The sequence below is a fragment of the Ursus arctos genome, unplaced genomic scaffold, assembly GCF_023065955.2.
Source record: "Ursus arctos isolate Adak ecotype North America unplaced genomic scaffold, UrsArc2.0 scaffold_16, whole genome shotgun sequence".
NCBI lineage: Eukaryota > Metazoa > Chordata > Mammalia > Carnivora > Ursidae > Ursus > Ursus arctos.
The window spans coordinates 26,433,156-26,445,793 of NW_026622830.1; the positions used below are offsets into that span (position 1 = coordinate 26,433,156).

The 12,638-nt window shown below is 38.6% G+C and overlaps 1 protein-coding gene and 1 pseudogene across 1 annotated transcript; both read right to left on the reverse strand.

Moving 5' to 3' along the window:
- Window positions 1-4,583: 4,583 nt before the first annotated feature.
- DEFB128 (defensin beta 128) lies at window positions 4,584-6,399 on the reverse strand. Its single transcript, XM_044385618.1, has 2 exons — window positions 6,351-6,399; window positions 4,584-4,819 (listed from the first exon to the last, which is right to left on the reverse strand). The coding sequence occupies exons 1-2, from the start codon at window positions 6,397-6,399 to the stop codon at window positions 4,584-4,586; spliced, it is 285 nt and encodes a 94-aa protein (XP_044241553.1).
- Window positions 6,400-10,235: 3,836 nt separating this feature from the next.
- LOC113258453 (tyrosyl-DNA phosphodiesterase 1-like) lies at window positions 10,236-12,032 on the reverse strand (annotated as a pseudogene).
- Between the last annotated feature and the right edge of the window lie 606 nt (window positions 12,033-12,638).

The window sequence follows — 12,638 nt, forward strand, 5'->3', positions numbered from 1 at the left end:
TGTGGCTAAGGTCCTGGTCCACAGAGCCACGATCACGAACAGTGGCAGCAGACTGCAGTGTATTGACTTACCAGCACTACCAGCTGGCCTAATGTGCATAAGATAAGGGCTATTTTCTGTCCATTTTTTAACTGGGTTGTCTTTTTATTATTGAGTTGCCATAGTTCTTTATATATTCTAGTTACAAGTCCCTTATTAGATATATGATCTGCAAAAATTTTCTCCCATTCTGTGAATTACCTTTACACTTTCTTCATGGTATCCTTTGAAGCCCCAATGTTTTTAATTTGGGTAATATTCACTGTACACTTTTTAACTTTCTAAAATAAATATAGGCTTTGTGCAAACTCTGCGGAATATTCTGTGTCTGCAAGTCATTAGTTGCATGTTACTTAAAATATGCTTTTTTGGGGAGGGAGGAAGCTTTCCCAGCATGGCAATGCTTGCCGTGACACTACTCTTAACCAAAGAATACAGATACATTGCTAAGTTTATTTTTTACTACTTCAAACTGGTTAGCTATATTTTACTTTCACTATGCACTGTAATTTATTTTAATTTGTAGAAGTTACAAATAATTGCCTTCCAACTTTTACCAGGCTGAAAGACAGCAAAAAAAAAAAAAAAAATGCTGAAAAATAGCTAGCCTATCATTTCTGTGCTTCCATTTTGCCGTAAGATAGGGATTTCAGATGTGCCTAAGTCTTACGTGACCTGATTCCTGGACTCAGGAAATATTATTTAATGGCATCTGGGCTTTTCCTATTTATCTGACATGCACTATTTGGGAGGGGTTATTTAATGATAATATCTGAATTACTATCCCTTATAATTATTTTCCACTAGTTGATTGTGTTTTCTAATAATATTTATTGGCTATTTTTAAGAAGTTTGAAAAGTACCAAACTGGGGTAATGAGTATCTACATTATATTCCCAAGGGTCACTGAGTAACTGAAGCTAACTTTGAACTTATCTGTGAATACTAAATATCACCATAAAGTTGCTTTGAACATGGCTTCTCTTACCTACTTGGGTATCGCTAAAACTAGTTGTTCAAGTGGATCTGAATTGCTGTCACTATCGTTATCCTAGTCTTTACTCATTAAGTATTGCTAATGAGCAAACCCTCTATTTGTACCTCTGTGCCTGAAAACTTGCCCTACATACAATTTTCATGTCTTAGATATGAGGTCATAGGAAACATACACCCACTCAAGCCCACTTTAGAAAAGGAAGACCTATTATAAGAAATGTTAGTAATTATATGAGGCCTAAGGAACTAGAACCAGTAACTAGAAATCTCTCTTCTCCCTCCCTCTCATCTTCGCTCACTCCTTCTCTCTTTCCCTCCATCTTTTCCTATTCATCAGTTTACCAGGACCCAACTTGGATATCCAAAGAAGTTCAGTCTCTACATACACATCTGGAATGGGTCATCCACCCTGGTCCAGTCACTTGTAGCCAAAATAACAAGGTTTTCCGGCCTTCTACTCTCTTGCTGGGACCCACTGAAATAGGTTCCCTGAGAAACGCTGAGCAAGTTTTCTAAGAAGGTGTGAGTGTGGATATGAAATGATTAATATCTCCAGCACCTTTCATGAGCATTATCCAAGACCCCCAAAGAGATGGGTGGTCCCAACTGCTGGGACTTAGTAGAAAAATGTATCTGGAACATTCTGGCAATTTTAAAATGTTCTATGAATAAGATTTTGGAGAATGTTCTAAAACAGATCCAAGAAAAATAAAGTGCCAATAATACTGCCTGTGCCAGAAAGGTACATAATAAAAATTTAGGATTTCGATTTGATTTTGTATATAAAAATAAGGTGGACAAAAAAACATGTGCCTAACAATACTGATCACATACACTCTTCTATGAGTATGAAGGGGATACAAAAAGGATAACAGGGAAAAGTCAAAGCAAAGATTAGGTCCACCCATTCAAAGCAGAATTCAAGACTTAATTTGTGTGTTCATTTCATTATACCTCTCTCTCCTCACTCAGGCAACACTTCACTGGTTGATTTCATACTAACTAAGCCAAAATGGGTTCTTGTATCTAATTTGTCAATGGACTCGTATAGTGTAGAGAACACATATAGATCAAAGACAATGGGCAAGACCTATCTTCATATCATAGTGACAAAATGGACACTCCTTAAAAAAAAGGGGGGGGGAGTTTATGAAGTGTTGCAATAAAGAAAGGGCTTTCTTATGTGGGCCTCTTGAAAAACCCTTCTGAGAATTAGACTGAAATAGTCATACATTAGTTTCCACAGTGAAATCATCAACAAAGTAATTTCTAATTCTACAATTTAATCTGGTCCTTGTTTCCTATACACTTCTCCAGGATTCTCAAAAGCCACAACTATTAAAAGGAAGATCTTTATAGGTTCTTAAAATGTTAACATATCTAAATATCTGTCTCTGTCTGCCCTGTGAAATGAGATGGTGAGCTGCACATGGAGGAATAGGCCCATTGATTTCTTTATCTCAGGTGAGCAAATGGTAGCCCCACAAAAGTTATTTATGACCAGTACCTTAACCAAGCAACATCAATGGATGGTACCACAAAATGTTCTGTTCTGTTCTTCTGGAAAGCATCATGACTTATTAAGATTTTATTTAGCTCATGAGCTTCTTAAATATATCTCTCTCATTTATAAGGCTTTAAATTTCACCATATTTTTATTTATTTTCAGTTTTACTGAGGTATAACTGACTTACAAATTGTAAGATATTTAAAGGGTACATCATGGTGTCTTGATATGTATGTTTGTCATGAAAGGACTCCCTCACCTAGCTAATTAACACACCCATCACCTCCCGTATTTACTTGGTGGTGTTTGGTTTTGTTTGTTTTTGCGTGTATGTGAGAATATTTCAGTTCTACTGTCCTAGCACATTTCAATTACACAATGCAGTGTTCTCAACTATGGTCACTGCTTTTCACATTAGATTCTCAGACTGCATTCACCTTGTAACTGAAAGCTTGTAAATTTCACACTTAACAAACCAACTATTGAATATATAATGTTTTCAAATATTCTAAGGGTAATATTGTCTAAAATGTGTGTCAACCGAGTGGTCTAATTGCTACTAAAAAGAAAATGGAGCATACACATTTAATAAGCTTCAAATGATGTACAGATATCCCCTGCTTTTTTTAAGTTTGTAGCTACACCACTTCACTTTCACAAAAGACTTACATTAGTACCTGTTTTCACTAACTGCAAGAAATCTGAAGAAGATATTGTCTTTTGCATAAAAAAGGCAAAAAGCAAAAATGGCACTCAGTGTTTGTTTTGCGGCAAATGATTACAGAGGCTGTGGGCACCCTGAGCAGTGACGTGGCCTCACCAAGCTCCTTCCCTGGGACCTACACTCAGCACCCCAGCACTAAGCCATCATAGCTTTGAACTGTGTCTGTGAGCATCTGTTTTATCTTGATTTATTTTGTGCATCCCTTAGCAAGATGTGTCCTAAGGTATCAGAAAAGCCTAAGAGAGGTTATTTTTTGGGTCTGGAACACTCAAAAATTTTTCCATACAAGTTCGTGGTAATTGCTTCTTCACTTTACACCATTCTAGCCTATGAAAGTTCTCATAGGATCACTCTACTTTTTTTTTTAAAGGTTTTTATTTATTTATTCGACAGAGATAGAGACAGCCAGCGAGAGAGGGAACACAAGCAGGGGGAGTGGGAGAGGAAGAAGCGGGCTCATAGCGGAGGAGCCTGATGTGGGGCTCAATCCCCTAACGTCGGGATCACGCCCTGAGCCGAAGGCAGATGCTTAACCGCTATGCCACCCAGGCGCCCCAGGATCACTCTACTTTTGTATAGCAGGGGAAACGTGTATTGGAATTATCACTAGCTGTCATCATTGCCCATTAGACCTGGCCAATAAATGTTATGAAAATGTTCAGGGACGCCTGGGTAGCGCAGTCGTTAGGCGGCTGCCTTTGGCTCAGGGTGTGATCCCGGCGTTCCGGGATCGAGTCCCACATCAGGCTCCTCCGCTGGGAGCCTGCTTCTTCCTCTCCCACTCCCCCTGCTTGTGTTCCCTCTCTCGCTGGCTGTCTCTCTGTCACATAAATAAATAAAATCTTTAAAAAAAAAAAAAAAGAAAAGAAAATGTTCAATATCTTGCCTTCTTTTAATGAATTCTTGGTTGTTAGCAAAACCCTTATTTATCCTACACATACAAAGTTGGGACATTAAGATCTGCTTAGACAAAAGAAATTTCATTTAAAAGAGGAGTAATACTTGAAATGCTATGAAATTGCATAGAAAATGGAGGGGCTAGCTTCACTTCTACTAACATTGTCATTTCATCTCTGTATCACCCATCTTACCAGTATAATGCCAGGAATATGATAACTATTCATTTATAGTTATAGTGTTTTTTTAAAAAAATGAGTGAATACCTTAATAAATAAATCCAGAGAGAAAAGCATAAAATTTTATTACATAGAGAATCAAGTTCACAGAAGAAGTAGATAAATCTCTTGCTCCAGGCTGTCGAAGGAGGTGGCACTTTTGATTTAGGAAGAGTGGAGACCAGTGAAGCAAGTGCTTGATTTACAGTCGCACTGTGAGAAGTGTGGTGGTAGGTAAAATGACATAGTCTATCTTCTCATCAGGCTGTGGTAAAGAGTGAGGTGACTCTGGGGCTTTCTTGTGTTTTTTATTTATGTCTTCATTAACACAACATAATTTCCCATTTGGACATGCAATTTCATATATTTCCCCCATTTGGCATTTCTTCCGGCAGTAACCTGTTATATTACTAAAGCATTTTCTGGGTCGTGCTGTATCTGTGCACAGGAAACAACATGGAATGCAGATTAGTTTCCGAGGCAGAGTAGAAGTAGTATGTGGTTCCCACAAGCTTTGTCCCCCTGTACTTCCAAAGTGAACCTTATGCTGATAAAAGAAAACTAAGAGCCTTCTGCTTGAAAATCATCCCAAATTAAGAACATCAAAACGCAATGCTCCTAGCCAATACACCCAACTGGCTCTGAGAACATCAGAACTTAAATGACAAAAAAGAAGAGAGATCAATTCATGGTTATCAACTGGAGCTATGTCCCACACCTGGACTCCGGCCAATCTGACTCTGGTCTTCCATGCTCCAAAGTCAGCACTCCCTGAGCCTTACCCACAGTTCAGTGTCCTCAGAGAGTACCAACTTGCCACCGTGGCATTATTCAGAACCGTATTAACTTTTAAAAGAGTACCACAGACAGGACTTTTTAAGAGGGAAATTGGGTTTCACACTCACTGACATTAACAGTAGAAATCTCCCTTTGCCAAGGCCAAGACTTCATGGGGCTCAGCAATAAATGCTGCTGAGAACTTCCCTTATTCTGCGTCTATGTCTTCATGACCATGATCCTCCTGGCTCCAATCTCAATCTTTCTCTCTCTCTCTCTTTCTCTCTCTCTCCCCATCCTCCTTTTTATCTCAGATAAATGTGTTGACCAGGGATCAAACTCAATCCCATGTGTACCCCATCTCCCTAGAGATCAAAACTGTCACCTACTCGGAGTATTGCACTGAGGTCCTAAATCACCTGTTTCAAATTCTTTATGTGCCCCTGGACACAAATTTGGACAAGCTCATGGAATAAAAAGGGGAAAAAAAGACATTCCCTCACATGAAATTCAATCATTATGAAATTGGGTCATTATACTCAATTGACAGATGAGAAAACTGAGATTCAAAGGGAATAATTAGGGATGCCTGGGTGGCTCACTCAGTTGAGCATCCAACTCTTGGTTTTGGCTCAGGTTGTGATCTCAGGGTCCTGGGACTGAGCCCTGCATTGGGCTCCACACTCAGCAGGGAGTCTGCTTGACGATTCTCTCCCTCTCCCTCTACCCTTCTCCACACTCTCTCTCTAAAATAAATAAATCTTTAAAAAAAAAAAAGCCAAAGGGAATAATTAGCTCAGTTCATACAACTTATCAGTGGTCAAGATATATTTTAACCTCACATCTACATGACTCCAAAGCTTGTGCTCTTCTCATTACTGTTGTAAAGGCTGAAAATGAGTTTGAATGGAAAAAGAGAGGACAGGGTTCCTGAGTGAAAACTATGTTCAACATTACAAAGATAATTCTAGATGATGGGTTCATGCCTACCTTTGGAGAAGACTTCTGAGAGTACAGCCCTGATGTCTTCCTACCTCTTACCTCCCCAAATGCATTCTTCTAAGACACAGGCTTAAGGAGAGTGAGTACTTTTGATGATATTGGCAAGATACCAACAATCTCAAAGGCCCTGATCCCACTCCTACAGAAAGTAATATCTCCTAGGATTTCATGGTACATTTGGACAAGTTACCTGTTGGTATCTCAAACTGCAGAATAATGAGAACCAGAAACAGCTTCATGTTTACAGACTTCCCAAGAGAAATAGGCAGCACAATTTCTTCGTCCAGTGATCTCTGTCACAGTTTTTCAAGATGAGACAAGAGCTTTCAGTGCTATTAGCATTCTGAGCTCTCATTTTAACCCACATGGAAGGACAGGAAATCTAAGTCCACCCCACCTTTATTCCCATATATGGAGTTCACAATCACAGAACGTTCCATCACATCACACCTACACTTCTTTACTCAGGATGAGAGCTCCCAGAGAGCAGAAATATTGATTCCTCCACCTGGGCCATCAGCCCAATTGGATCAAGGCTGGTTGGTCATATGTTCTTGTTTGTGTGAATCAGTCCTAGTTTATTCCTCATGTTCCAATATCCCATCCAGCTAATGCCACCATTTACTCACAAAAGTTACCCATTTGGAATATTAATTAAATCATGAACTAACCAAGGCAGACACATATGCACATCCAATAATAATTACATTTTTTAATGTATGAAACTTCAGAAAGTCATCTGGGAGTAAAACTGCATTTAAGTGTGGCTAGATAAATTGATATTTTTTCAGCCCCCTAAGGTCTTCCCCAATACAGCTCAATTCTACAAATGAAGTCTTCCAAAAGATCAAATCTCTTTAGCACAGAGTTCAGCTAATTAGGAACTGGTCCCTGCTCACCTCTCCTAGGCATTTTACAGAACCACTTATGTTTCTTGCCAGATTAGTGTGGGCACCTCAACCCAACTTGTTACTTCCATAACTTGTTTCTTTGTATATTTAAATCCCTCTTCACAAATTTATATCATGCTCTCCCATCCTGTCCATCAAATTGGCCCCAATGAGCTCCTAATTTTCTTTCAAAACTAAGTTCAATCATCTTCACATCTATGAAAGCTTCCCTTGACCCAACTAAATAGAGCTGCAAACTCCCCTCTTTGTGTCAAGACTGTATCTTGTCCATATTTTTCTTGGCAGTCACAACATGTCATGTTCCAATTATCCGCTCATCTGTAATAATCTATGAGCCCCTTAAGGGCAGGCCACTGGCTTCATTCAATTTGGAGTTCTTAATGCACAGTATGAAACTCATACTATATCCTCAGTATGTAATTATAGAAAGAATGATTGCAAACTACCAAATAAATTATTATAAAATATTATAAAAATAATAATAAAAAAATAATAATATTATAAAATACCCCAAGACAGTAATAAAGTTAATTAAGACATTTCCTAAAGAATTCTGTTTACCATGTTCTATAACTTCTGGACACCAGAACTTTGACCTTACAGTAATTAGGGCCCACCCAAATACCTTTCTGTGACAGTACCTGGAAGAGTTTTTGGAATATGTGAAGGCTGAATAAGTATTTGTTAATGATGATTAAACTTGTTATCAGAACATAGGGTTCAGGTTAGGGCTAGGGTTAGGAATGAGTATTGTATATAGATTGCCAGAATGAATTAAATTTGTCAATGAGGAGGAAGTATCAAATGCTACTGATATGTCAAGGTGCGCGAATGAGAATTGACCAGTGGCCCCACCAGCTTTGCACTAGCCCCATCAGTATCGCATCTGGTCTCAGCTTCATGACCTCTAACATGTGCCTACTAGATGACAAATGCATCTGTATACATTACTTACTTTAAGCCTTACAAGAACACCGTGAAGTACAAACTAAATACCTCTCTCTTTCAAATTGGAAAACTACAATTTAGGGAATTGGTAATGTGTCCAATGTCACATAGCTAGTAAGGAATGAGCTAGGATCAACCCAGGTCTGCATGAACCTAAAAGGAAAGGCCTTAGCCATTGTGCTAACCTGCCTCTCCAGTTGCCTCCTTTGGGTCAATCTTTGGGAGACAAAGACAAAATATTCAAATACAAGATGTTGCTTGTTCACAAAATTTATTGTCATGCACTTGGCTGTTCATCCTCCTCCCACCTACCTCTTATATCTACTCAGCACTCAGAGAGCTGTGTCTATCTAGAGAATTCATATTTCTGATTTCCACAGATGATACTGTTACAACCTGGAAATAATATTACTTGCTTGTTTTAATAGATTCCTAAATCTGTTTGTCAACTCCTTAATATCAAAGAGACTTTCTGCAATCTTTGTGGGGCACAAGTAGTACACAGTCTCCTCATTTTCAAAGTCATTTGTGGCTAAGTAATACATTTCCCCTTGAATAGGCTGGGATGAATAATTAAATGTGCATTTTAGTCATGGTCATTAAAAAAAATCACCCATCAACATTTGTTACTGCACCTCTCACTGTGACCCACAGTCATACAAACTGCTTTTAATACCTTACTTATAAATGAATTTTAAATGTGTTTTACTTCTTAGAAATATTCTCTGAATTCTACTTAAGATCTTATCTTCCCAAACTGTTGAATAGGCTGAATCCAGGCAAGAAAGAGGACTACTAATTCCCTCTTATAAAGACTGGAGGAGTTGAGCAAGATTCTTTTGTTGTTCTTTGTTTAGGGATGTGAGGAAGTTGAATTAACATTTCATGCTAGAAGAATCAGAAACACAGATAAACGAAAAGGTGAAAATAGACCACCCATAATCTCACCTCTGTTAACATTCTGGTGTTTAACCTTCTAAATATTTCACTCCAAAAGTAATTTGACAATTGTGTAAGAGGTAAGATGAAACAAAGTAAGCTTGCTTGCTTTTCAGTCACTCGGTTTAAAATAAAGTCTGCTAGTCAACACTCCCTGAGCACACACATACTAATACACATACGAAGTCTACATTCACCACTCCATTTCAAGAAGCAGGCCTATTGGCAAAACAGACATGACACAATACAGAGGAACCACATTCAGCTGTCTTTACTAATCTACCATTATGCCAAAATACACGTCACCAGATAGTTTCAGGAAAATAAACAATATAAGAGAAGAACTTAAATGAGCAATAAGGATAAATGACCTCAAAGGAAATAAAGCTAATAATAATGACAGAAGAGAATTATTAAAAATCATAAAATCTGATTACATAAAATGCATAACATCTTAAAAACAAAATCCATGCAGAAGAAGGTTCAAACCAGTATAAGATTAAAAGATAATCAGAGTAGAATAAAAGTTATTAATGCACTATATACCATAAGAGGATTAATAACCATAATATATAAACAATGTTTACAAATCAATAACAAAATGACAAATGACCTAGTAGAAAATAGGCAAAAAAATATCATAGAAACAAAACATGTATGCATCTCTTGCAGAAGACTGATATAAATTTAGAAATATAACATTCATTTTAAGAGAATCTGCTTTTAATCCATAAATTGTCTCACAAAATAAATTTATTTGGGTAAGACTATGGGACCCAATCAGGGCTGCAATTTGCTATATATTACTGTTCCTTCTCATTGCACTGTACTCCTGAGGCCTAAGTATACTAGGAATGTGTCATATTTTATGAAATGCACATTTGGATGTTTTATGTGTGTGTTCAGACAGTAATTGTAAAACACTACACAAAAAGCATATAAATATCTCATGTGATAATATTGGCTCATAAACTGTATTTGCTTAAATACTAAAGATGTAAGTGCTTTAAGTAGCTTTAATTATGCCATTTAACTATTTTTTCCCCAGAACTACTAAAAGATTAAAGTATTTGAAATAAATGATGTCATGGTTTTATCTCCTTGCTTCAGTGTGTTTCAGATCATTTTATAAAATCAAAATGAATCTGAAGTTTTATTTGTTTTTGTTTTTGTTTGAGCTATGCAGAGTTTTGTTAGGGGTGTAGATAAAACTTTAAGGGTGAACATCCAGTACATATAAGAACATTGTTTGGGGCTTGACATCTTACACCTGAATTTCACAGTACTTTAATATTCTCAGGAGGGAACCCACCCATGTGTATCTGGTGCTTTGGTATAAGGAATGTTCTAAATTCATGGCCAATCTTTACTTCCATACAGCTCTGGAGGCAGGTCATATGACACAGGAAAAGTGGCTGCTGGCTCCTTGCTCCCTGATAATTTCTGTTCTACTTTGAAGCTGTCCAGGCCAAATGCTGACGGCAGGAAAAGGACCCCAGCTCATAGGAATGGATCATCAGCTGTTGCCGTTCTTCTCTAATGCTCCCTAGGTGGTCTTGGACAGATTTGTGCTTGTGACAAGCAACCAAGCAATTTGACTGAAGTCTGGAGAAGGTCTCATATATCTTTTAATATGTGGCATAGCATTGTTGCAGCCAGATGTGTCAGCCGACTGTTTGTGAAAATAGGAATGGAGACAATTCTGTTTTTCAGCTATCTGGATGCTAGAGGGAAGAGAGCCCCCAGCTGGATATTCTTCTAAGCTGGTTCGCACGTTTTCCACAGAAGGATAGATCAGGTGAAGACTAACGGCACTTTTCCCTGGGGTCCTGCTTTCCTTCCCCAGTGTCGCCAAGCTTTCTTTAAACTCAGAACACAGCCATTTCAAGTCATCAGCTCCCAAAGACCCAATGCTTGAAAACTGACCTACTATTGGCCAAGACTCTCCTTTAGGTATGGATGAGGCATGCTCTTTCAGAAGCTTTCTAAGCCTAAAATGTCCCTAGTGATCTTTTCGACTTCCTTGAAAGTGTCCTGCGGTTGATCCAATAAGATAAACATTGGTTTCAGAGAGATCACGCTTGTGGACAGTATCTATCCACTCCTTGAGTGAAGGAGCATTGTAAGCCATCAAGTAGCTGATGAGATCAGCTTTAAAATGTGTTGCTGATTCTCCAGATCTGTGGTTCCATGGATAATCCGTGGGTATAAAGGGGTCAACCATTCTCCCTGAGTTTTCTGGTGACAGTCAGCACGGATGAGGTTGGAAGTGTGTGTGACAACCCAGGGGGCCTTCTTCATACAGTAGTAACATCATTTTCCTGGCAGAGGGAAATGTTTTCATAAGGCTTGGCCTGGGCATGTAAGTGAGCCTTAGCTTCTTGTTTATCTCCATGCCCAAGCAGGACTGGTTTCTGAACTGTGGTGGATACTGTTTTATGAGCCAGTCCATGTCAAAGCAGTAGTTAAACTGAGCTGAAGATACAAGTGTCCCAAACAGAGGAGACAGAATATCCTTGATGTGGAGGGCTCCAGAGTTATACTTTGGCTTAATTCCCTAGACTCTAGTGAGGTAAGATTGGAAGGGGTTCCCTTTTTCCAACATGTCCCAAATGTCTTGGCCTTCCCCTGAGTTTTCATACTCCTTTTCCTCCTCTTTTAGTCCATGGTGGGCAGGAGGGCCGTGATTCCCAGTTCTTTGGGCTGCACTGTCTTTGGGAGAAGAAATGCCACTCTCCTCTTTGACCACCATGTTCTTAGCCTACTTCTGCTATGTTCCTGGTTGCCCCTTATCATCGCTGCTGGAGAGACACCAACCTAGGTCTTCCTGGGAACCACTCTTCTGCCTTTTGGGAGGTGAAACTTGTGACTCTGTGTTGCTGACCTTCACAAGTGTTAATTTTCTTCTATGGGCAGCTCTCCTAGCCTCAGAGGGTGTATCTTGGTTCGTTTGCTGCTCCCTGCCCACCATGGGGGAGGGAAAAAATAGATGGCTTGTCTAGTTTTGTCTTTTCCTCCTGACTTTCATCACTACTGGATATTGTCCACTTCCCATAATCACCTTCCTGAGACATACTTCTGAAACTTCCAGAGCCAGCAACAGCCGAACTTGCACCTGAAATTCCGGCAACCCACAGGTCTGTTTTTGTTATTTTTTGATAGTTAAAAAATACCATGAAAGGTTAATCTAAAATAGAAAAGTTATCACCTGCGGCTTTGATGCAGCATTCCACAGCATGCCAAAGTGAAAATTTTCTCCAGGTGAGGGGTGTGTGTGTGTGTGTGTGTGTGTGTGTGTGTGTAGGGCTACCCATGTCTGCCTGATTCTTCCAGTCTTTTGTTGATGAAAACTGTCAGGTCAGAGGGACACAAGATAAAAGAAAAAGATCATATGTTAGTAATGAGAAATAAATGGTAATTGATAATTAGGGAATCTATTTTCAGGAAATGATCAGAAGAGGTCTCCAGTAATAAAGGACTGAAAAACTTAAAGTGATTTTTTTTAAGTTATATGCAAATAATGAATCATGGAACACTACATCAAAAACTAAGGATGTACTGTATGGTGACTAACATAATATAATAAAAAATTATTATTAAAAAAAGAAAGAAAGAAAGAAAGAAAGCACACCAGGCTGATGGAACCATTTTTATACAAGAATAATTTTTAAAATCTAATG